This window comes from Archocentrus centrarchus, unplaced genomic scaffold (genome assembly GCF_007364275.1).
Source record: "Archocentrus centrarchus isolate MPI-CPG fArcCen1 unplaced genomic scaffold, fArcCen1 scaffold_24_ctg1, whole genome shotgun sequence".
Lineage (NCBI taxonomy): Eukaryota > Metazoa > Chordata > Actinopteri > Cichliformes > Cichlidae > Archocentrus > Archocentrus centrarchus.
This window is the reverse complement of record NW_022060254.1, coordinates 1,463,568-1,489,686: the sequence shown is the minus strand read 5'-3', so window position 1 is coordinate 1,489,686 and position 26,119 is coordinate 1,463,568. Positions and strand designations below refer to the sequence as shown.

Below are 26,119 nucleotides of genomic sequence, written 5' to 3'. Positions count from 1 at the left end.
GTATGTGTTACAGAGATCAGGGATAGGGATCACGCTGACGCTCTCTATCTATGAAATGCTTTAGATTGAAATCTTTTCATTTCCTTTGCAGTTCCTGACCCCTCGTGCCACCCGGTAGAAGCTCAAAGCCACATGCAGCCGCTTCACCGTATAACTCCATCACAAGAGGAAAAGAATCCTTTCACTGGCTAAAGCTTCAGATCGAAGTGTCTTCCTGAAGGTCATCATTCTATTGTTCAGTGCAGGCTTGTAAAAACCATCAGGGCGTGGCCTCGCGACTGACAGCAATGGCTTCACAGGCTCTAACGCTGGCCTGGATGTGTCTTCTAATGCTTTTGCTGGGAATAACCTGCACATCGAATCGTTCCATTGTAAAAGTCAATAAGGGTTTAAAGGTGAAACGAGGCCAGTCAGCCTACCTTCAGGAGGGGGACTTGCAGTTCCACATCCCCCATCAGAACGATGCATGCAAGCTGGAGGTGGTGGGGAACGAGCCCATAACTCAGCGAGTAGGAAAACTCATGCCTCAGGTAATGAAAAAAAAGTTTAATTTCTGTGTTCTGGGTACTTTAAACAAAGTTGTACTCTAAACTGTAATTAAAGGCCATGAATTACACTTACAAAACACTACTATACTGTACACCTTCAGTATTGTGAAGTTTTTTTTCTTGTTTTTGTTTACCATTTACCAGCATCCTGTTGTAGTATTTCACAGTTGGGCCTCTGTTGGTATAATGGTGCATTCACTGGGGTGATAGAGAATTTTAGCTAAGTATTGAAAAGTTACCACATGAAATAAGCAATGAAAGATTTCAGAGCCCCCAAAGAATCAAATATTTATGGGAAAAATCTGCCAGCATCTTCTTACTATAATGGTTGTAGGGCATGTATGTGTGTGTGTACCCTGGCTCCTCCTTAACGGGTGAGCAAATCTGAACAAAACTTTGCACGAACATCGTCACGCAACATTTATTATAAATACTAATTCTTTTGATTTTTACATATATATTATGTTCATTTCATCATCTGCCAGTGAATGCAGTGTTGCGTTCTCTGTTTGCATTTGTGCCACACGTCACATTCAGTGTACTTTGCCCGTATATAACTTAATTTTGCTCTGCTCACCACCAAGTATAGAATGAAAAACCTGAAAAAGCGCTGCAGGCTAGTAGATTAATAAACAACAGTTAAGCCAACTAGTAAACCGTGCACACAGACTGTCAACCCATCAGTCAGTCAGTCAGTGTCAGACCTAATATAAGAGTTTGTGCTCTTTGCTCACCTTTGGCAATTATGCTTGAAATATACACAAGTGACAAATGAAGGAAAGCGTCTCAGCTGTGTGGTAAGCCAATGATGAATTTTCTCTCATTTGGTGTTTTGACAGTAGTGGAGGAGAGAGCTGTTTAACACGTCGGCTCAGGATTATACAGATTTGCCACTCGAGGCCTTTTTCTAAGGTCAAATATATCTTATCTAAAATTTTTGAAAGTCTTATTCATGTCTTTGCCATAACTTGATGGACTGCTGTAATGCACTTTATGTTGGCCTTAGCAAGCCTTCACTTGCACCCTTGTAGTTAGCCCCAAAAAACTGCTGCTCATTGTTAAACAGGGAATCGCAAATAAATACACACTCAGCAGGATATTAAAATAGGTTTAAGGAGATAAAGGCTAGGATGAAAGTGTCTTCATCCTACACAGATCACTTAGAGATGTACAGTATTTTTATGCCTTGGGCAGCAAAAGCATCAGGTCAACAAAAGAGCGATATCTTAGCTAAACTTGCCTGTGCCTCTCCTTTTGTTTTACAGGTAGACAGAGAGGCTCCTGTTTAATGAGTCTGTGCTGACAGATACAGTTGCTGCTGGATGCCCCAAATTAGTCCTTTTCTGTCAGGACGAGTGTAAAGGGCTTAAAGTTTTTAAATATTTACTTATTACAGCCAGTGTTGGTGAAAAAATACAATTAAAAAGTCAAATAAAAATACCCAGGGGTGATAAAAAATAAATTTCCAGCTTTTCTTGTTGAAAAGAAAAGAATATTGTTTGGGATTAAAAATTTACAAAATGAATCAAATCACAATTAAAGAGTTAAAAATCCAGAAAACTATTTTTTTCAAGGTTAGCTCAATCACAGATGCCACCTGCTTCCTGTATAATTATGCCTCAAGTGGATGATCTTATCTATAGTTTATTTTGCAAGTGGTGTGATGACGTGGTTCCTTGGCAAAATACATAATAATATATAGGTGATAGAGTTCATCAGGAGCAGTTTTGTAGGAAAATTATTAATATTCAGATGGCAGGTTTGCAAATCTGAATGCTGGTGGAACCATTAGGGCTGCGTAGTAATACATTTTCTGGAAAATGGAAAGTTGAGCTCTGTAACCCAAGTTAATATTCATTTGCTATTTAATAATTACTGGAAACAAATTACTGGTTTCTGCAAATATAGTGAAAAATATTAAAAAACACGTGACCTGTATAATGAAACATTACTTTAGCTCTGTGAGTCTGTTGTCCATATAATCTATGTAGTTGTGAGTAATGGCCCAGATGTTCTCCATATGCTCGACCTATTCATTACACTTCATAATGCTGATTTTCACTTTTATTGCTCAGGTATTTGATTGTGATTATCTGGCTGATGAAGTAAAGTATGTTCACAATGGCTGCCCATTGTTAAAGGAAGACACTGTCAAGCTTCGCCTGTACAGGTACACCGTCTGCTTAAGTTCTTCCTTTTATTTGAAAGTATGGCATTACAAGTGTAATTCAAGTAGATTATAAAAAAAAACCCCAAAGTTTTTGAATAATTTGGTTTTCACAAGGCTCTATGCTGGGACTCAGTACTCCATAAAGAGACAAAGAAACTATGTCCATAACGTGCATAAGTTTGCTTTCTGTTTGTGAAAACAATATCTTTTTGTTTTTTAATCAGATTCACAGAGACAGACACATACATGGAGGTCTTTTCTATCCATGTAGAAATTATGGAACCTGACTGCACTATTATTAGGTTGGGGTCCAAATCCCTGGAAGTTCCCGAATTCTATGGCCTCTCAAATGCTGTTGATGGCAATGTGGTATCCTTCCACTATGAAAGGAGGGCGAGCTCGGAATGTAGCATCCATCTGAGTAGTCGGGACAGCCATCTGCCGGCCCACGGCCAGCTCGTCACAGGAGAGCCAGAGAAAGCCACCAAGAGAGGGGATGAGCCGGAGAGCTTCATCCACCTGCGGCAGCAGCTGGGTAACCCATGAAACTGTGCTGTGAATACTATATCCTGAAACTATGCAGCAGTGAGCAGGAAACATTCCTCCAATATAAAACATTTAATAAAGAAGTCTGCAGTTCTTCAGCTTGTCAATAACTGTGTGAAAAACATGAAAGGTGATTTTTATGCCTCACTGACAGCACCTGCCAATGCATGAGGCATGATGTTTTCTACATTTTCACAAGAAAACGGTGTTCAGCCTTCATTTTCTTGTGAATATATCTGGAAGACTTTGGAGAATTATTTCAGATTTGTGCTAACATTCACTTGGAATTAAGGATGCTCTGATTAAATTTTGGTGGTCTAGGTTATTGGGACGTACAGAACACAGAATTCATACACTAACTGTGGCAAATTTCACACTAAATTAATTACATTTTATGTAAACCCACAGTCATCTTCACATTTTTAAAAATACCAGTTTTCTTCGTCATCACTCAGGAATAGAGTGAGATATTGCACCTGTATTTTGCATTTGGCATCATCATTACATGGTGACACTAATCTTGAATGCCCATTCAATAAACTCTGACTCATAAAGGAGACAGTGTCATCTTGTTTGCAAAGGTATTCTACATCAACATGGCATTTCTAGTTTTATTCCCTTGTCACACTCACTATAAGCAAAATTTTTAATGTCATAGTTGTGTTATCGCTGCATGTCTTTGTCACTGTTCATTATTCAGATAACAAAGCCAGGGCGATGTGTAAATCTGATGAGTGCCTGAAGGGTCTGAAGCTAGTGAAGTTTACCAAAATTCCCTGTGATGATTTCCTGGTGATGGGGCTAAGGTATCAGCATGTAGACCCTCCTTCTCCAGATGTAGACTACATCGCATTCAGACTGGATCTCAAGGACACCAGGAGTGGAAGGATATATCAGGTAATCTGGCAGCTCATTTTCATTATCTGTTTTTCAGATTGTGTCAGTCTGAGATATGAATAGATTGTATCAACATTTACCTTTTTTGGCACAAATTGTGCCAAAAATCATATTGTATCGACACTCATGCTTTATGTGGGTTTTCGTTTTTTTAAATTTTGAGTTACAATTTTGGTACTAAGAAAACTCTGTTCTAAGTCTGAACAGGCCTGGATTCCAGTGCACATAACTGGTGCAATGCCCAACCAGCCTCCCAAACCATCCTACATGTCCATGTTTATTTTGGAGGTAGACCAGTTCATCCTTACTCCACTCTCCACTGCTACGTTAGACTCTGAAGATGAAGAAACTCCCAAAGAGCTTTTAGTTTTTAACATAACTGCACCTCCTGCGGATGGCTTCATAACCCATCTGTCTGATCACACTCGCCCAGTCTCCTCCTTTACATGGCTCGATCTCAATGACATGCTCATTGGATATCAACCTTCAAACATCTCACACAGCCAACGTAGGGATTATGAGGTAACACATCCCCTTTTATTGTAATTTTTTTTTTTTAAGTATTCAAATCAATGTCTTATCACTGGTATCTGTCAAACCTTTTTAACGACAGGTACAGTTTGAAGTTCATGATTTTTATTTTAAGAAGAGCCCACCGATTACTGTTCACATGTCTGTAAGGACTGCAGACACAAATGCGCCCAGGGTGTCCTGGAACATGGGTATGCTCCTGTCATCACATTGACTGTGCAGTTTAGTGGATTATATAATAACTATAATGATATAATTGTTCACTTTCAAAAAATGAAAACATTCCCTTTTGTAGGTCTCAGCCTGTTAGAGGGTCAGTCTCGTCCAATAACATGGGAACAACTCCAGATTGTGGATAACAACAACCTGAATGCTGTCCGTATCATCACTGTGGATGGCCTGCAGCACGGATGGCTAACAGTCAGAGGTTCTAACACAGCAGTCATCAGCAGACTTAATTATCTCACATCAAGCATCTCAGTGCTGAGTAACTCTTGGCTAATGTCCTTCTCTCAGTGTTTAGTCATGGATGAAAAATAGATACAAAATGAAAGTTGTTGCGACACATTCTTGAACCATCACTTCTTTGGGGTTCAAGAATTGTTTTATATCATCTTTTCGTCAATTAGAACAAAATGAAATTATGAAAACATTCTTGATCAAGAAACAATATACACCACAAGAGTGGCTCAAACTCCTGGCCTGTAACTCCACAGCCTGGCTCCTATCCTAGTCAGCTGACAAAGCACACATTAACCTGCTCTCAACACAACACAGGTTTGTGTAGCTGACAGCGTGGGCCGTGACATGTTAAGTTCACCAATGAATGATACAGAATTTACATGTAGATAACTACACCTTTAGCAAAAGTGTTGTTCATATTTATTTATTAAAAAAGGCTCCAGTACAAGTGTGTACATGGAATAGATACCGTGTGGCTGTATTTTCACAACCAATTAGTAACTAAAGTCAACCAAATGGTGCTGACTTCGGATACATTTCTTTACTGTAATAATCTGATCAATATTTCTTGCTTAGTCCTACTGGCCCACATGTTTGCTGGGAAGCAAACTTGTAATTGAAGTTGCATATCAAACCTTAATTTTATTAATTTAATTTTTATGTATTTAATATCTATTTGAATTGAATTGTTTGATGTAAACTCTAGGTGGAAAGAGCTTCATGTTCACTGTCGCTGATATCAAAGTGGGTGTGGTCTGCTATCACCATGACGACAGCGACTCCACCACAGACTTCATTATCTTTCGTATCACCGACGGTCACCATCAGACCCGACACAAGTTCCCCATCAAGATCCTCCCCAAGGACGACACCCCTCCTTTCCTCATTGCCAACATACTGCTGGAGGTGTTGGAGGGCCAGACGGCTCTGCTGAGAGGCTCCACCCTCCAGGCTTCTGACGTGGACTCCAGTGATGACTACATTCTCTTTAACATTACCTGCCCCCCACAGGCAGGAGAAGTTATAAAAATCCCTGGACCAGGGGTGACAGGTCAGAAGAATGAACATTTCATAATGTATCATACCTTTTTTGTATCCTAAAGATATCGTGCCATATTTGTGCTGGTTTTAATTCAGGTTACCCCGTCAGCCACTTTCTGCAGAAGGACCTGTCTCAGTCCAAGGTTTACTATCGTCATCTTGGAAATGAGGTGTTTGATGATTCTTTCGAGGTGGTACTGTCTGATTTTCACGACCCACCCAACCTGTCAGAGCCTCAGGTAGGTAGCGCTATTCCAGCTCATAGATACTTTAATTTAGTAGCTACTGACCTATACACCATCCACACAACTGTGCAATTCCCTGGCAAAGTTTGCACCACCGATCATGTGACACTTTCTGCTCGAATGGCTTTTGATATATTTCAGTCTGGACTAAAAGGATGAACACAGTCACATCTCATTCCATACAGCCTTGGTGCTTCCACTGATTGTTTTCAATCAGTGGAAAAGTGTCCCTTTGTCTTTGACTTCACATGATAAATGTCCAGGTATACAACCCAGCGTGACACACAAAATCTGAAAGTGCACTAAAGAGCATATAAATTTAAGTTAGGCACAGATATAAATTTGCAGATAGGCAAGATTTAATCTCAATCACCTGAACTTAGAAACACCTACATGGGTAACAGAAATTTTAAAACTATATACCTTCTAATTATTATCAAAAATGTATAGGTTATTGTTAAAAATTGGCAGGTGGGTTACCCGGAGTTGGATGGGTGGGGCTACTGAGGTGACCCCACTCACCTATCCACTGCCGTCTGCCCCTCAGTTATTATTATTGGCACCATAGACATCGAGGGTTTGAGGGGCAGTGGGGATGAGTACTGCTGACCAGCTGTCAGGTGTGTGTGTGCAGCCTGTGTACATATCTATATCTATGTGTATGTGAGTGTATGTGGCCAGTATGTGTCTTGTGTGTGTGTGTGTGTGTGTGTGTGTGTGTGTGTGTACGCCTGGGCCTGGGACTTTCTGACCTTTGACCCCTTTAGGACACAAGAGCTGCTGACAGGACAGGTTTAAAAAACAAAGATGGGCACAAATACTTTGCAATGAAACTCCACAGTTTTTTGTGTTATTTTTTTTTGTTTGTTTTTAGGTGGTGATGGTGCACATAGAGCCCGTTCCAGACAAACCACCTAAAGAAGTTCCCGGTTCCAGGCGGTGTCTTGTGATCAAAGAGACAGAAGTAGTCCACATAACACGGCAGCAGCTTCACTTTGTAGACCAGGAGTCAGCTGACAGGGAGCTGACATATACTGTAACTACACCACCTTTCTACGTTCGTCCTAACAAGTGAGTACATCCTCCCCTTCAGAAAACACTATGTGGGGAAACGTTGTGTCTGAACTTTGTGTTGTTATCTTATTGAGTAGCAGTCCAGATGCAGGGAGGCTGTTCCTGGTCGACACCATACCCAAATTTACCAAAGACTCCAACGCACCAATGCTGAGGCTCTTCACACAGGTGAATGTTCATTTTTTTTAGTTAAGAAGATGTTGTGCATACATGTGTTATCTGCCTCAGTCAAAACTCTGGTTTCTTTCTGTTATGCTGTTTGCAGCATGCAGTGAACTTCTTGAAAGTAGCCTACATGCCTCCAATCATGGACATTGGCCCTTACCCCGAGCATATCCAGTTTGTTCTCTCTGTAACCAACCATCTAGGTAAAACAGTCGCTGGAATCTGCTTTAACATCACTGTACTGCCAGTGGACAACCAGCCCCCACAGGTGGAAAAGAAACTCTTCTTATCTCATTTCTCGCATGTGCATATGTGAATGCATAAAAAAGGTGTGAATATATTCTCCTTCAGGTTATTACCAACCCTCTGAGTGTAGATGAGGGCGGAGAGTGCTGGCTGGGCCCTGAACACTTGCTGCTATCAGATGTGGACTCTTTAGAAGGAGCTCTGCAGGTGGAGCTTCAAAGGGAACCACAGCACGGGACTCTGGATCTAGGTGGACTCCTGATAAAACCAGGACAATCCTTCACTCTGCAAGACCTGAAAAGCCATAAAGTTAGGTCAGAAATTTTTATTTCTTTATGCATTGAGGATTAAAAGGGTAAAAATCACTGGAATCTATTTCGCAGATATGTATAAGAATTATAGGGATTATTTCTTCTTAAAGTTCTTTCTCAATCTTAGAAAATAGTTTGGGCACATAATCTTGAAGTTTTTAAACAACTAATCAACTCTATCTAGTGGATACAGTTATTCATTTGCATGTTTTTCTCATCAAAACAAAAACGTGTCTTGGCTTTTCAAGTTTTATTTTGTCCCCGATTAAGTATTTAAAGCAACACAATGGATAGTGGAAACAGCAGCTGCTGTGGTCACAGGGTGTAATTTCACGATGCTAGTGCAGAGAATTGTGCAGGGCTGGTAGAGCGATGAAGGCTTCTACAGTCCATCAGTTGCCCAACAATAACAAAATCATCATCTCAGTGCAAACCAGCAAATTTCACTGTGAACAGTGGGCATTTTTGTGCTTGGTGTTGACTCATTAGTTCGCACAGCCTTTGTTACCTTTTGTACCAGCCACACTCATAACTTTAGACTTTAGGACATTAAATCATAGTCACTCTAGTGCTCTCACTCTCTTTTTTTTTTTTACATCCTCAGTCACCATCATCTTCAGTCTCTAGGCTGATTACTTGAAATATTTGATTTATTTTCACTGTATAAATGTGAGACATTTCATTTCACGACCCAATCTTTTTGTGTTTATTTGTCCGTATAGGTACAGTCATGACAGCTCAGAAACTATACAGGACAACATTGAATTCACCGCAACAGATGGGACCAGTTCAGTCAGTTTTGTCTTGCGAGTGATGGTAATTGGTGTAAATCAAGAAAAACATAAAATAGAACACAGAGAATTTACGTGGCTTTACACTCTCGGTCCATTTCCAGGTAACGCCCATCAATGATGAGGTCCCAGTGGTGGGTACGGGTTTGAAACCAGTTCTCAGCTGTGCAGAGGGGCAGGAAATAGTCATCACAACAGAATACGTCTATGCTACTGACAAAGACAGCGACAGCAGCAGCCTGTCCTTTCTAATCGCTCAGCAGCCACATCATGGTGTGGTGCTGCGAAACGGTGTAGTGGTTGATCGCTTCATCCAGGCTGACATCACTGCAGGGATCATCACGTACAAACACACAGGTAGACAACCATGGATGTAGTGAGATCCATATATCTGTAAGGGATATGTGGACGCCATTAGTATGATGGCTGATGCTGTTGGAATGACGGTTTAAGCTGTAACAATAGGATTAGCAATTTCATTGAATGGAGGTTTTTAGGAACATTTGTGAGACCAAACTCTTTCACTGAGAGCTTAGTAACATTTTGGTGTTTTCTCTGATTGGATATCTCCTCATTAAATATCATTTTACTGATTTTAGAAACCGCAGACATCCGTAACAAACTATTTAACTTCACTGTGAGTTTAAATAGTGTATTTTGAAAAAGTGATAGATTAGGTTAGGTTAGATCAGATTAAATTTTATTTAAGGGAACACTTGAATGGTTTTAACTTTGATTTTTGGTGTGATTTTGAATCCGGACCTCAAAGGGTTGATGATTTTGGTTTGACTGACTGTTTTTTTGTTTGTTGTTGCATTTATTCCTTAAAAATTCTCAAAATTTAGGAGATTTGCTCATAGTTAACGTACCTGTCAAGTAACTGATTATGCGAAGTAATAATTCCAGCTACAGCCAGGAAAGATAATGACTATAATCAAAAGGAACCCAGCTGTGAAGCCTTCCCTCCCACCCATGTTGTCAAATTCATCAGTGCGCATACTATGAACATCCTAAAGCGATGAAGTGTAATAGAGTGCAGTAGCTGGGCTGTTTCTAAAAGTTCCTTTTTTATGATTGCCGTTTTAGGGCTGGAGATTGGACTCACTCCTTGCCATGACACCATCACCTTCGTCATTTCTGATGGAGAGACAGAGACTTCGGCTTTATGCTGCAGTGGAGGGAATCCTGCCAGAACCAGAGGCACCGCTCATCTACGGGACAGTCTGCCCGTGTACGATCTCCAGATCACAGTGTTTCCTGTTGACAGCCAACCACCTTCACTAGAAACAGGTCAGCTGTTTGAACATTTGAGCTTTAATTATTAAGGAAAAAAGAAAAATATATTCCCTTTTAAATGTGTGCCCTTATCATGTTTTCTTGTTTGTAGCAGACATCTTTACAGTGGATGAAGGTGAGACTGCCCCGATCACTGTGGCTCATCTGAAAGCCTCTGACGTGGATACAGTCGTGGATGAGCTGGTGGTCAGTCTGATTTCTCCACCCCAGTTTGGCTACATTGAAAATGTTCTCCCCAGTCCTGGTTTTGAGAAAAGCAATACAGGAATCAGCATAGGTAAGCATCGCAATACTTATTATCATAGCTCATCTAAAACAATAAAAGCTAATTTAATGTCTGTTTGATCTGACCTCTTTTTCTCAGATTCGTTTTCATACAGAGACATCGTTGAGGGCCATGTTAACTATGTACAGTCCAGACACCAGAGGATGGAGCCCACCGCTGACCACTTTATGCTCTGTGTGTCAGATGGCAAACACAGCTCTGCCCATGTCCCTTTCTACATCATTATTAACCCAACAAATGATGAAGTCCCAGAGTTTGTGGCTCACAACATCACAGTAAGTATTTCTGATCCCAGTCTAACTTTCTGTGCTTATATTACCCATGAGACCGTCTCAGATTATTTATCAAAAATCTAATGACTGACTTCCTTGTGTGATGAGGTACAAGAAGGAAAAATGAAGCAGCTGGACTCATCTGTCTTGCATGCGATGGATCTGGACGTTCCCAGGGACATCCTGATCTTCACTGTGGTCAAACCTCCTGAACATGGCAGCATCATCAACCACAGCAGTGGAGACGCAGTCAACAAGAAACGAGAAGCCCAGCATAAATTCCCTGTTGTCGACTTTACTATGACAGATCTTATAAATGGTACTTTTTACATGCCGATGCTTTAATTTTGGCTGAAATCATTTTAAAAAGTTGACACATTTTACTTATAAATTTGTTATCACATTCATTGCTCACGTCCAGTGACCAGTAAATGTATTAGAACAAGCAATTTCTAACCAAAAGCTGTATATTACTTTTCCTGGGTTATCTATGTGGATATTTGATATGTGGTCCCAAACATTCTGTTTGAATCCAGCCGGGACCTTTCTGTGTGGTTCTCTCTGGTTTCCTCCGAAGTTATGAGCTTAGTGGGATTCGTTTAGCTGGTGGTTCTAAATTGCTGATAGGTGTGAATGTGAGTGTGAATGGTTGTCTGTCTCTGTGTGTTAGCCCTATGACAGGCTGGCGACCTGTACAGGGTCTCCCTATGGTAGCTGGTATAGGCTCCAATCCCCCCATGACCCTGAACAGGGTAAGCGGAAGCGAGTGGATTGATGGATGGATGGATGGATAGTCCAGCTGTTTCCCCTTGCTTTTCATTTTTTATGTTATCTTAGTCTCTTCCTGGCTCTGTCTGTACCTTTAGATTGCACAGTACTACTTTTTAGTTCAGCGTACTTAATTAGGCAGTTTCATGGTATTACAGTCTAAAAGGCAGTTATGGTATTTAACTTATAAAAACAGGTTAGATAACTCCAGACTACAATCAGCGGACTGTCTAATCATTCTGTTGGAGTGATTTAATTTTGCCTTGATCTCAGCCGTTAAAACCCAAGGTTGGAAAAATCTTTAAATCAGAAGAAAAGTTATGACTAAATGATGAATTCCAATTTTTCTTAGTACCAAAAATAAATCAAAAATACTGATGTTCATATTTAGTAAAAAAGAAAAAATAGAAAAATAAAGCTTGGATCGCTATTACATCTTTCAGTAAGTCAAAAAATATGATAATCATTGTCCCACAGGTATGGATCTGATGTACATGCACGATGACTCTGAGAATATGGAGGATAGTTTTACCATACAGCTGACTGACGGCCGGCACCGACTCCTTAAACAGGTGATGGTTAAAGTGCTGCAAGTGAATGACGAGAGGCCACAGCTCATTAGGTTAGACCGACATTTTTCAGAGTTTCTGTTTAAAGTCACTGCATGACTGATTGTGGAAAAGAAGAGTTAACCTTGTATCAATCCTGTGGCCTTCAGGAACAATGGACTGGAGGTGGAACCAGGAGAAACCAGAGTTATATCCAGTGTGTCACTGTTTGCACAGGACAGTGATACCCCATCTTCAGAGATCATGTACATTTTTGAAAGGGTTCCAACCCAAGGACTGCTCCAGCTTAAGGTTAGTGCAGCGCCATAAAATTTTAAAAAGGGATTTTTTTCATATCACGGTTTTAGTTTATCTGAGTTAGATGATAGGAAGATACTGAATCTTTTGTTGGTACCCAATAAATTTAAAGCAGGTTAAATATTACTGTATACCGTCACAGCAAGTATATGTTCATTTAGCAGCCCAAAGCTGCTGGTGTCTCTGAGATGATGGCATTGGTAATGTTTGTGTTTAAAAGAGTGAAAAAGTCTGCATAAGGATGCAGCAATTATTCCAGTTGTGTAAATCACAAGACTGCCGATCAGGAAACTTTGGATGGTTTTCTGTTTGCCAACTCTGTTTTTGCACTTTGTTTCTTTTCACAGCACCTTTAGGATAGTTTAGGCTACAGGACTGGCTCATTTCTTTACATGCATGTGTCTCTATCTGGCTTTTCATTGCTCAAGGAGAAAACTGTCAAAAGGGCAATCAACCATTACTCCCTTTCTAAGGAGTTTGTCACTTTTAACACTTTGATGATACAGGGAGCTGCTGTGGTCCTTATTGTGTCTAATCCTATCTCAGGAAAATCAGGACTGGGTCACACTGGTTCCTGGGAGAAACTGCACCCAAGAAATGGTAGACATGAACCTTCTGCGTTATGCAAACACGGACCATCATGCTGCTAAAACACAGGACTTCTTTGTCTTCCACTTGCTGGATGGAAAGAATCAATCACCCCCACAGCACTTCCAGATCTCTATCAAAGATCTAGACAAAGGTACTGGAGTTTAATTTAACTTGAGACATTCTCATAGCTTCCAGATCAACGATCGGCATTTTTCCTGCTCACTGTCTGTGACATGAAATAGAGCTCATGCCAACAGCACATGGCAATGTCTAGATTCTTTTAAACATTGATATATAACAGTCAGTTAATCTAGTCAGCTATTGGATGTAAGAAAAATGGGCAGCTGGAAAAAAACTTAGCCACAATCAAAAGTGCTGAATAATTTTGACCACCTTGGAATGCTTCTAGTCAACTGTAGTCAGTCTTCAATTCAGTTCAGTTCAATTCAATTCAACTCAATGAAATTTAATTTAATTTAAGTTAATTTATATAGTGGCAATTCCAAAAATTAGTCACCTCAGGGTACTTTATATTTTAAGATCCTGTAATATCAGAGAGAAAACCCCAATAAAATGTATGTATATATAGTGCTTATGTATATGTGTATAGTTTTTCTAGTCTATTCTATTTTAGTTCATTTGTTTTTGCTCATCCTTTTCATTTTTCTCTGTACTGAGCTGCTGTAATGTGCAAATTTCCCCGTTGTGGGAATATTAAAGTTTTATCTTATCTTATCTTATCTTATCTTATCTTATCTTATCTTATCTTATCTTATCTTATCTTATCTTATCTTATCTTCAAACGACTCCAGGTAAACATGGACCCTGGGTAAACAGAAAGCGATCTCTGGCAGAATCAGGCTGAGAGGTGGCTGAGAGGAAAGAGAAAAGAAATAAAGAAGCAAATAGAGCACAAACCCTAATGTGCACTTAAGAATTCATCCTGTATATGTTGGTATATGTAGCCCATCCTGAATGGGTGACATATACCAAAAGGCACTTTCAGACATGTCCCATTTTCAGAGGCTCAGAATTAATTGGGCAAGTGCCTGACAAACAATTCCCAGATAAGGCCTGTTCCCTTTGTTATTTCATAACAACTGAAGCAGACACAATATTCAAAGTTTGAGTCAAATTTGTATTTTACTTTTTGTATAGCTAATTTCACTGTGATTTTAAATTTGAGTGCCCAAAGAGATTTGAGTGCCTAATGAAGGATGTCATCATTATGCTGAGAATCAAACTAAATCTATCAGAGTGACAGCAAAAACTTTAGGAGAGGCCAAAAGAATGTTAAAACGAATGAATGTGCTGGTCAGCTCAGCAAAACCAAAAGGCCCGAAAGACCACAGAAAACTGCAGGATGACAGAATTATTAACATGGTTAAGAAAAAAATTCACAGCATCTAACCAAGTCAAGAACAGGAAGTAAATGTATTATTTTAAAGGTCTAAAATCAAGAGACACCTTCATGAATGGAAATACAGAGAGTTTACACCCAGCTGCAAACCACTGGTTGCTCTCAAGAACAGGAAGGCCAAATTAGACTCTGCCTGAAAACATGTAAAAGAACCTGCACAGTTCTGATAAAAATTATTTGGACAGACGAAAACAAGGTTAACTTCTACCAGAATGATGGGAAGAGAAAAGTGTGTAGAAGCAGAGAAACCAAGTCTGAAGTATATAACAGTATCTATCAAGCCAAGCCAACATTATTTATATAGCACTTATAGCAAACAGCAAGTGCTGACCAAAGTGGTTAACATTAAGAATAAAAATAAAAATAAAAATACAAAACCCATTAAACATGGTAGAGAAAGTGTTATGGCATGAGCACGTATGGCTTCCAGTGGAACTGGGTCAGTAATGTTTAGTAGTGTTTGTTGATGATGTGACTGGTGATAGAAGTGGCACGATGAATTCTAAAGTGTTATGTTAAAATGTACCCACCGGGAGGAGGCCCCGTGGTAGACCCAGGACACGCTGGAGGGATTATATCTCTCGGCTGGCCTGGGAACACCTTGGGGTCCCTCCGGATGAGCTGGCTGGGGAGAGGGAAGCCTGGGCTTCTCTGCTTAGGCTCCTGCCCCCGCGACCCGGCCCCGGATAAGCAGAAGAGAATGAATGGATGGATGGATGTTTAAATTTTTGTTTGGCCAATTAATTTTGATTCACTGAAAAATGTCTTTAATTCTCAAACAGTTAATGCAAATTTTTTTGTTAAACCACTTGAGTTAAAGTGGAAAATCTTCACTTCACATCTTGATTGTTTGGATTAAAATCCACTGTGGTGGTGTACAAAGGCAACACCACAAAAATGCTGCCTTAGCTTAACAAATTCGGGACCTTACTGTATTACACAAGGGTGGTCCAAATGTTTTTGGCTAAGCGGTGTATGCTGATGTGGTCCTAATTGTAATCATAACATTTACTTTTCTCATTTTAGGAAACATTGCCATCTTTGTGAAGCCAGTGAATGTCAGCCGTGGTGATCGTGTGGTTCTCACCACAGATGTGCTGTTAGCCATTGATGGCACAGACAAACCAGAGGAACTTCTATACATCATCACTAGTCCACCTGCTCATGGACACATAGAGTACATAACACATCCTGGTCTGGTCATATCAACCTTCAGTCAGATGGACATAGCAGCCAACCTTGTGGCTTATGTTCATGATAACCGAGCCAGCACACCCAAAGAAACTTTCCAGTGAGTCTGTCTAAGTCCTATCTAAGAAAGCTTGCTTTTAACAATGCTTAGTATTTAAAATGTGTCAAATGTGCCGCACCTTTAAAACAGTCGCCTCAAAGTGCTGTATATTCTAAGGTAAAGACCCTACAATAATACAGAGAAAACCCCAACAATCGAAATGACTCCCTCTGAGCAAGCACTTGGTGACAGTGAGGGAGGAAAAACTCCCTTTTAATAGGAAAAAAAACCTCCGGCAAAACCAGGCTCAGGGAGAGAGAGAGACAGGACAAAAGACACACTGTGGAAGAGCGCCAGAGATTAATAATAACTAATAATAAAATGCAGAGTGGGGTATAGTCACACAGAGTAAAAAAAGGTGAGTGACGAAGGACTGCTTGAGTGGGGCTCAGTCATTCATAGTTTGATCATCAGCTAGGACTCGGCTGTCTTTACCTAAAGTTGTGTTAGTTTAGAATAGCAAAAAAAAAAAACCAACAGGTAGATGTAGAGTTGAACTGCCTGGTGAAAGTTTTAGCCAATAAGAATAAAGGGTTAAAGTGTTAACTATAATTATCTGCCTTTGATGTGCCTTTAAATCGATCACATTTCAATCAATGCAAAAGTAGATTAGTCACTAATTGGGTCTAACACCCAGTCCTTTGTATTTTTTGACAGGTTTATAGTGAGCAATAGTAAAACTAGCCACAATGGAAGCTTTGAGATTGGGGTGGAAATGGTGGATCGCATCTTACCATCTCTGTCCTCCAACAAAGGCCTCACAGTCCCTCAAGGATCTTCCATTATCTTGGGTCCTGACTGCCTGTCAGTGTCTGACTCTGACACGCCGCCCGGCACCCTGACCTTTGTCCTTCTGCAGCCTCCACAGTATGGCAAATTAGTTCTAGCAGGTGAAACCCTGACCACAGGTTCTAACTTCACCCAGAGAGACATAGAGGAGTTGGAGGTGACTTATAATCACGATGGGGGGCCTTCACAGATCGACCGGTTCTCCTTCACTGCCTCTGACAGCACTAATCGGGGCTTCCTGCTGGATGGGCGGTTACACACAGAGCCTGTTTTCTTCACTATTCAGGTAGGTGTTCAGGTAGTTGATTGACTCACATTTAGGGATCCTAGGCCTCAGAGTCACTCAGATGTGATACTCCATTTTTTCTGCCTTTTGTCAACAGGACCCAGGGATAGTGTAAAAACACATATTTAGTCATAAACTAAGAACCCGTCACATAAATGTTGAATGGGATACCTTTTTTTGTGTAAAGCGGCAAAGGTCAGACTTATTTTGTCATTAGTTTTTGTCACTAGCTGTGATTCAGAGACAGAAGGAGAGAGAAATGTAAACAGCACAGGCGTATACATCTGCAAAGGAGAAATGCACTAAAGCTGTTACATGTGCCATTTCACATAATGCCACATGTGGAAACTAATTTCTTTTATATATGTTAATCAACTACTACATCAAGCTGTGTATAATTTCAGATCAAGCCTTTGGATAAGTCGCCTCCTGAGGTTGTGAAGCTGCTTCCCCTTTGGAAGGCAGAGCCTTTAGGTGACGGCCGATACGGCATTTTTCTCTCATCCCGAGAACTGAAGGCCCGAGACAGCAACAGCAGAGAAGAAGAGCTGATGTTCTGTATTGTTCGTCCACCATACTTTGGTTTCCTGGAAAACATTACCACAGGTCAGGAACTTTTTTGTTCCATTTACACTTTAGCTGAACTTAAAAATATAGCTAACCTTTTTACTTTTTTAGGTGGATTTGTGCCACAGCGCTTCTTTCAGATGGAGCTAAACAAGAGAACTATTGTGTATATCATCAGTCTGGACACAGAGGCTCTCTCAGACAGCCTGGAGTTCAGAGTGTCTGATCCGCTGGGAAACACAGGACCTAGTCACTTGTAATAATAAACTTTAAATATTTATATATCTAGCTTGAAAAAATAGTTCAGACTTCATCCTGTTTTGCCTTTGTTGTTTGCAGACTTGAATTTATTTGGTCCAGGGTGGAGCTATCTCAGACTGAGTCTTCAGCATGTGAGCAGCAGGGAACTATCTCACTAGACATCATTCGTCAGGGAAATTTGGCCATATCGTCATATATTTCTGTCAAGGTTTGCAAGTCATTTGTTAATAAAAACCGAGGTTAATTGAAAACAGATTTATGATTGCTCAGTTACATGACACTTAGCTTGTGTGTATATTTCAACATGTGGTTCTGCCACCTGTTTCTCTTCATAGGTAAAGGAGGTAACTGCAACTGCCGGGAAGGATTTCCTCGTAAACCCTTCTACACTCATTCAGTTTGATCCAGGTAGGTGCTTAATAGGTGCTTTTAAGTTGTGCCTGGAGTGTATGTCTGTCTGCAGTGTCATGCTTAAACCCCCTTGACAAATTTTTATGAAATTTGGTGTACAGTTTTTGCCTGGCCAAAGGAAAAAAGTCACTGAAGTTTGGTGTGGATCTGTCTCAGCCTCTTTGAGACTGTAGGTTTGTTGGTCAATGGGTAGTGCTGTTGTTGCCTCCAGGCAAGAGGCTTCCTGGTGCAAACCTCCTGGCCTGTGTAGATTAGCATGTTGTTTCTGTACCTGTGTGGGTTTTCTTTGGGTATACTGGCTACCACCCACAGGCCGAAGACAAGCTTGTTGGGTGGATGTAGCCACTGTGAAATCACCTATTGTTTTATCAGAGCCAGAGGTTGGGATGATCAGGTGGAGTGATGAGTTTTCAGCTAAGTTTTTTTTTTTTGGACTGAGTACCATTACTATGAATGATTGTCTGTCTTTGTGTTAACCCTGTGATGGACTGGTAACCTGTGTGTTTGTGTTTATGTGTGTGTGTGTGTGTGTGTGTGTGTGTGTGTGTGTGTGTGTGTGTGTGTGTGTGTGTGTGTGTGTGTGTTGTGCCACTGTACTTGTAGGAGTGTCTAAGCGAAGGTGGCAAACTGAGATCATTCAAGATCACCTTGAGGAGGCTGAGGAGACATTTGAAGTGCTGCTGGTCTCTCCTGAAGGCACAGTCATTGGCAGCATCAACAAGGCTCAACTTACCATCAGGGACTCAGGAGAAGGTAAAAAAGAATATTTACCACATAATGATTTCATTTTAGGATTACCCAAAAAAATGAACCTTATCTTACCACCAAAATAAAACCACAGGGCAGTGCAGGCTAAACCAGAATCAGGAGGCTCCAGTTCTTGGAGGACAGGAGATTCGGTCTAACGCATACCCTCAGCATGGATCCATCCACCTAGAGAAACTTCCCCTTGGCACAGAATCAATCATCTGGACCCGTGGAGACAGCATCCCAAGGGCAGGGGCAGAACTCCCCCAAAAGAAACTTAAAGTTATAGGCAATCCAAAGTCAGTAAGTACAAACTGTAAGTTCTGATATTTGAATGTATTTCATATTGAATTGGTGCAATTTGCTCTTTTTTTAGGGGCATATAGGTACATCAACTTTTGGATTTTCCATAAAGGGCTACTCTGTCTTTTGTCCTTCAGATTGCACCATCATCAGTTTTCCACAATGGAACAGACACAGTTTACACAGTAGGTGGCACTCCTGGCTCCGGCCAATCAAACTAAGTTTATGAAAGTCCAAAAAGTTTTAATTCGTATTGCTTCTTCAATTTCAGTATCATGGCATCATGCAAATGCAAGTAGAAGATGACACCTCCCCATCCAGGATGGGCAGAAAGGCAAACATCCGGGTGGTTAGCAGGGGGGCGCAACAGCGGCAGTCAGTTGTGTCAAAGTCACATCTTCAAAGAGACATCTTAAAACCCCAGAAAACCGGAGTGGCTGAGGGACACGTGAGTATTTCTTTCCCCTGAAATCCTTCAGTTTGGCATTTTGAGCATGACACACAGGATCTGTTCCCCTAACAGCATTTTCAGATGACACAGAAATAGCGCGCTGGTTCCCACGACCACTTAGGTTTTCATGAAAATGCATGAAAATTAATTGATGCTTAAAATTACTTTCTTTGCATTGGCTGAAACCTGTCTCCGTTCTTACTTAGAAGCATTATACATGTAAAGAATCTGGTCATGCTGGCTTGGATGTGCTGTAACTCTCCCAACTTTGCCCTTTTTCAGTAAACACATCTTTTAAAATGCAAATTCTCACTTCTGTCTCCACGAAGCACTTGAGCTTGAGAATAGTTCAGATCTGCTCTGTAAAACTAGTCATGCTACAGTGATATCTCAATTTTTGCAAACCTTTTTCTGTCACTGTTAAAACAGCATCCAGGTTCTTGTCTTACATGTGTGGGTGTATTTTTGTGAGTGTGATGTGCTAGCAGTGGTTTGCACTCTTGCATCACAGCAAAATGCTACTGAATTTGCTCAGTTCACAGTATATTGTAAATTATTGTGGATTATTGTGTGTATAATAATCTCTGTGGGAAATTTTGTGGGCCTTAGACTGCAGCTGGTAACCCAGTCCCCAAGCCCTGTGTGCCAGAACTGATGGGCCTCCTGCACTTTAACCAGGCCACCAATGAGCTCTTACACTGCAACGGCGTCTCCTGGAAACCTTGGGCGCCAACTGATAAGGTATCACAGCTGCACAAGCGACACCTACCTGAAATAAATTCATGCTTTGCACCAATGGGACAAAGAAAATATCTGGCTTTGGCAATATTCTGCCCAGTGACATAATGCTTCCTTATTTTTTGTTTCTTAAATGTGTCTTGTAAGATCAGAGTCAGTGGAAACAACCACATGTTGCTGGAATGGTGAACTAAATTGTTGATTTCTGTTTCCTTTTGATTTAGTTGGAGGAAACTTTCTGATATCTGTAAACTAATTTCAGTTTTTGTAACAGTTTTCTCTTGCCTTTAATAATTGCTTTGAGGTTGATTCAGAGCGCTCCGATTGTGCTGACACTGAGGAGCCGACTGCTAAATTTCTCTTCATTTGTCAAAACATTTTGGACACTGTTTCTCCCATGAACGTCAGGCGGCCTAAATCCAAGTCTGAGCCCTGGCTGAATGACATCACCTGTTCTGCTTGACGAGATTGCACTGACACATTAAAATGTGTTTGTTAATAAGCTTTTAACTGTTAGAGCATGTATTACAGGTACCTTTGTACTTGTAACTTTTAAATGGACAGTAGTGCATCCTCTACTGAAACGCCCTGGCCTGGATGCCTCATTGTTGTCCAACTTTAGACCTATTTCAAAGCTTCCTTTTGTTTCTAAAAATTTGGAAAAAGTAGTGGCCTTACAGATGCAGTCTCATTTAAACAGTCACAACATTTCTGAGGTATTTCAGTCAGGTTTTGAAGTATTTCACAGTACAGAATCTGCATTTTTGATAGTTTTTAATGATATTTTAGAAGCTGCTGACTCTGAAGACTGTCATACTCATGCTTTTGGATCTTACTGCAGCTGATGGCACAGTAGATCACAATATTTTAGTTTCTCACCCAGAACAGCATGTTGGCATTACTGCCTTGGAGTGGTTCAAGTCATACCTGACTGACAGAAGTATTTCTGTTGCTCTTGGTAAATTTTCTTCATCATCTGACTTTCCACATCCTCTTGCATTGTGACCAACCTTGAGGTTACAATTGACACAGCTCTTAAAATGGACAAACAAATAAATACAGTGGTGAGCTGGCACAGCTCTCTAAAGTTAAGCCTTTTATCTCTGTTTGGGATTTAGGGAGAGTTTTACTTCCACTTTGTTCAACCATGTTGTCTTCTTTTAAAGTGCTCCATAAATAAAGTTGGATTGGATAAAACTGTGCAAAACTACAAGGATTCAGGGGTAGTCTAACATTTTTCTGTAAGATTATACCCACAAGTGTCGTCATGTCTGCATATTTCCTCTTGAAACACAGATGGTGAGTGCTCAGATGTGTCCTCGAGGCTGGACCTTTCATGGTGGTCATTGCTACATTGTCAGTACTGAGCAGAAGGTCACATGGAGCACAGCAAACAGGGCCTGCAGGGAAAGGTACAGTTCAACATTCTGCATGTTCTCACAAACACCTTAAGGATAAAATAATTATGAGGCCTTATTGATGTGCTTATGAGAAGTTACCTGCTCTTTTTTGTATTTTGGGGGCGGCTGTGGCTCAGGAGGTAGAGCAGCTCAACTACTAATCGTAAGGTTTGGTGGTTTGATCCCAGGCTGCTCCAGTCTGCATGCCTTGGGGAAAATACTGCTCCCGATGTGTTCGTCGGAGTGTGATTGTGTGTGAATGTTAGATAGAAAACACTTAGATGTAGAAAAAAGTGCAGGAATGAAGACATGTTTTATAAAGTGCTCTGGGTGCTCAAGTAGAGTAGAAAAGTGCAATAGAAGAACCAGTCCATCCCTACAATATATTAACTATATGAGCATATATTTATATGCTTAGCAATTTCTCTCTTCAGGAACATAAAACAGCTTTTCTTTTCTTCTTGATATCAGATTTAAAGCAACACTAGCAAGTGTTCTCTCTAAAGGTGACATGGAGTGGCTGTGGGATTTCAGTGGAAGAAGACCATTCTGGATAGGTAGGTGTCCTGCCTATATGTGTGATTTAACAGTGTTATTAATGTCATATTAAAGGGTTACTCCAGGTCCTCATTTGCTACCAATAGATTGTAAATACTAAGTCCTCACTCGCTGCCTAAAATTGTTATTTTTTTAGGTTTTAAGTGTATCTGACACCATATTAACTGAGCAACATCAATCTCATCTGACTGGAAAATTCTGTCAGTAAAGCGACAGTGAGTTTATCATATATAAATGCAATATCTATAAAATACTTTTTAAACATCTTGTGTCACAGTGTATTTATGAACACAAAGTATTCATTAATATTGAGGAAGAATAAAAATAAAGTCTTAAAAGTGTACAATTAAACTTCATAAGTTTTACAGGTGGCACAGTGGTGCAGTGGTTAGCACCGTTGCCTCACAGGAAGAAGGTTCTGGGTTTGTGGCCTTTCTGTGTGGAGTTTGCCTGTTTTCCCTGTGCTTGCATGGGTTCTGTCTAGGTACTCCTGCTACCTCCAGTAGTCCAAAGACAGGCATGTGAGGTTAATTGGTGATAGACTGGCCATTTGTGTTGATGTGAGAGTGTGTGGTTGTCCGGCTCTTTGTGACCTATCCAGGGTGTACTCTGTCTCCTGCCTTATGTCAGTTGGGGTAGGCTCCAGCCCCCCGTGACCTTGAACTGGATAACTGGTTGAGAAAATCTATGGAAACTTGTGTTTGTGTCAAGTAATTAATACTGTATTTTAATGGGACTTTTTCAAAAATTTTGTGTGTCTTCAGCAGGTTGCTCTTACAGTGTGAAGTCAGGTATCTTTATCAGATGAGTCTCACACAGAGAAAACCTCCTGACAGAAAGTTCAGTACTTTTGGAAACAGTCTTGCTTTGTCAGGACTTCTTACCTCTTGTTTCACAATTGAGGACTTCTAATTATTATTAGTAGTAGTATTAGTATTAGTAATGCATATTAGATTTGTAATACATTTGTATAGGCCTAGGATACATTTGTATTAAAGTATTATACTTTCAAAAGCACCTTTACTTTCATAAATGCCCGAGGATTTGGTTTATCACTGTCTGCTGTGTGGAGTCTGGTTTATCATTTAAGGACTTTTGTCTTTTTTTGTTCACTTTTAACAATATCTTACATGCTATTCAGTTCAATTAAGTTTCACAACAAGTCACCTCTAGGCACTTTATATTGTTAGATATAGACCTTATAATATGTAGAGATCCCAACAATCAGACAATCCCCTGTAAGCAAGAAATTTGGGACAGGAAGAACTCGCTTCCCAGGAAGAGACCTTTGGCAGAACTAGGCTCAGGGGGGGGCAGCCATCTGTTGGGGGATGAGGGGAAAGAGAAGCCAGCAAAGCAGAGCATATATAGACAAAGTCAAAACACACGATCTACGAGAGAGAAGACAAAGGTTACTGACATACAGCAGTAAAACACATGGGGAGTGAAAAGTGTAGAAGAATTGCTCAGTGCATCATGGGAAATCCCCCCAGAAGCTGGACCATCTAGCAGCATAACTGAGGAATAGTTCGGGGTCACCTGATCCAGCCCTAACCAGAAGCTTTATCATAACGGAAAGTTTTAAGCCTAATCTTAAAAATAGAGAGGGTGTCTGTCTCCTGAATCCAAGCTGGGAGCTGGTTCCACAGAAGAGGGGCCTGAAAGCTGTAGGCTCTGCCTCCCATTCTACTCGTAGAAACTCTGCTATTGCTACTTGTTTGAGTTACTGTTTAGTGAATGGTCCTTGTGACTATTACATCATCATGACCTCCTGGTTTGATTTATTTCTACACTGTTATTTTAACCTCTAAATGGAGCAAAGCTAGTGGGCTAGCTGAGGCAGTCAACTCCAGTGTGCAGTGTATTTAAGCAGTATTTCCAGTCGTTTCTTCTCACACTGCTGCCACCAGGATACTTCTTCATCACTCCCCAGTATCTTTGTGCTCTGTTTGTGGAGAGTTATGGACCTGTCATTTAAAATGTGCATAAAAGAGCTTTATGATTCACTTACCCAAACACAGTCTCTGGGGCCAAATCCAGCTTCATACATTTCTGTCAAAATTTTTTTTTTTTTATCCAAAATGGAATGACATCATTTTCTTTACTGTTCAGGCCTGCACGACAGGGAGGGCCGAGGACACTGGGAGTGGGTTGGAGGCGAGCCGGTCAGCTACACCAACTGGAGGAAAATGCCTCTTCAGTCCAAAAGAAAAGAAAGCAAAAAGTGTGTCCTGGTTTGGAGAAGGGCAAAGTGGCAAATGAGAGACTGCAAGACAAGCAGAGGTCAGCGCTTTGTCTGTTCAGTTAAAATCTGAATTCAGCACTGTACGGTATATGATCTGACAACGAGGAGCCAACGACGTTTGAGCAGAGCTGAAAGGAAGGAGTGGGCCTCCGGACATTAAACTGCAATACCAGACAAATTTCCAATAACGATCTTTGGGAAGTTGCTAAAACTGTTACTGATATTTGTAATAAAATTAATGACAGTTAAGATGTTGCATAACCTCTACCTGTATCCAGGTTACAACACATTTGCTTCAGTTAATGAGTGAAAGGACTGCTGCATAAAGCACATAAGATTTTTTTTATAAAAGTATCAGGTGTCTTTTTCTGTTTGCTTACTGTTATTTGGAAATTGTTTTTTTTTTTTGTTTTGTTTCAAGAGTCTGCAAAATAAATCTCTCTTTATCACTTTATATTTCATTTATATGATATTATATACTTTTCTGTATGTATTCCAGTACTTATGGCTTTCACATGTCCCCTATGAAAATATAATGAAAATGTCTGTGTGCATTCTACTTACCATGATGCTTCCTAAAATAATGACTGGGGCCTTTTTTTACATCAGCTGCAGAAGGCAGCAGGCTTCTGTTTGATGCAGGCGTGTTTAATGGCAGACACAAATGCCTCTGCTGTTCGAGGTTTCCTGCAAAATCACTTTACTCTTCACGGGGTGCAGAACGTCACTTCGTCCACATTCATGTGTATTAAAACAGGGATAGTCATCAAATGAGCCACTAACTCAGTGGTTCTCAAATCCAGGCCTCGTGGCCAGGTGTCCTGCAGGTTTTAGATGTGTCCCTGATTCAACACACCTGAATCAAATGGCTGAATTACCTTCTCGGTATGCAGTCAGGTTCTCCAGAGTCCTGCTAATGACTTCTATATTTGACTCAGGTGTGTTGAAGCAGAGACACATCTAAAACCTGCAGGACACTGGGCCACGAGGCCTGGATTTGAGAACCACTGCACTAACTGCATTCATGGTGTCACAGCTTTGTTCATCAAAAATAATTTATAATATGTGTATGTTGATTCCAGGGAGTTCACTGAAGAAGTTTCAGTTACTTCTTTTCTTTTTTTGCAAGACAGTTTTAAAAAAAAAAAAAAAAACTTTGAGAAAACATTTAGAACATTTCATGTAACATGCATAAACTTTGCTACTGCAAGCCTGACACTTCCCTAACACACATTTTAACACAGAGAATATTCCAATTTCAACACTTCATGTAACTGTCTCATATTAAAGGCACCAAACAGGACAGCATGTTTTGTCCTCCAGCCTTTATTTGGGTGCCGGCTTTCATTCATTTCATGACTGGTTGTTATTTAAGAAAATATATACTGGAAATTAAAAAACAAAGGGACATGGTGAAAAAAATAGAACTGTGTAAATAAAGCTGGAATATTTTTCATAATTGATTCCCTTTTTTAGTATTTATTTACAATGTAGTCATGTATTATCATATATGGTATTTGCAAGAATAAGTATTTGTGAAACGTCT

General features: G+C 40.4%; 1 protein-coding gene across 5 annotated transcripts; it reads left to right on the top strand.

Moving 5' to 3' along the window:
- The first annotated feature begins 243 nt into the window (after positions 1–243).
- frem1a (Fras1 related extracellular matrix 1a) lies at positions 244–25,472 on the top strand. 5 transcript variants are annotated; one of them, XM_030723266.1, is made up of 36 exons: positions 244–530; positions 2,624–2,718; positions 2,943–3,253; positions 3,965–4,161; positions 4,360–4,683; positions 4,775–4,883; positions 4,988–5,119; positions 5,861–6,205; positions 6,292–6,434; positions 7,315–7,511; positions 7,592–7,682; positions 7,780–7,947; positions 8,031–8,239; positions 8,959–9,052; positions 9,132–9,384; positions 10,114–10,317; positions 10,418–10,600; positions 10,688–10,884; positions 10,990–11,200; positions 12,127–12,271; positions 12,368–12,509; positions 13,062–13,257; positions 15,553–15,817; positions 16,475–16,892; positions 17,297–17,498; positions 17,571–17,715; positions 17,799–17,928; positions 18,056–18,128; positions 18,735–18,884; positions 18,973–19,181; positions 19,319–19,366; positions 19,453–19,629; positions 20,242–20,373; positions 21,667–21,782; positions 22,242–22,327; positions 24,441–25,472. In XM_030723266.1, the coding sequence occupies exons 1-36, from the start codon at positions 288–290 to the stop codon at positions 24,641–24,643; spliced, it is 6,543 nt and encodes a 2,180-aa protein (XP_030579126.1). In that variant the 5' UTR covers positions 244–287; the 3' UTR covers positions 24,644–25,472. The 5 variants fall into 5 exon arrangements, 4 of the variants coding, with proteins under 4 accessions (XP_030579126.1, XP_030579125.1, XP_030579128.1 ...); XM_030723265.1 differs by having other exon boundaries at positions 10,415–10,600; XM_030723268.1 differs by lacking the exons at positions 20,242–20,373; positions 21,667–21,782; positions 22,242–22,327; positions 24,441–25,472 and having other exon boundaries at positions 10,415–10,600; positions 18,973–19,177; positions 19,453–19,610.
- Positions 25,473–26,119: the final 647 nt, after the last annotated feature.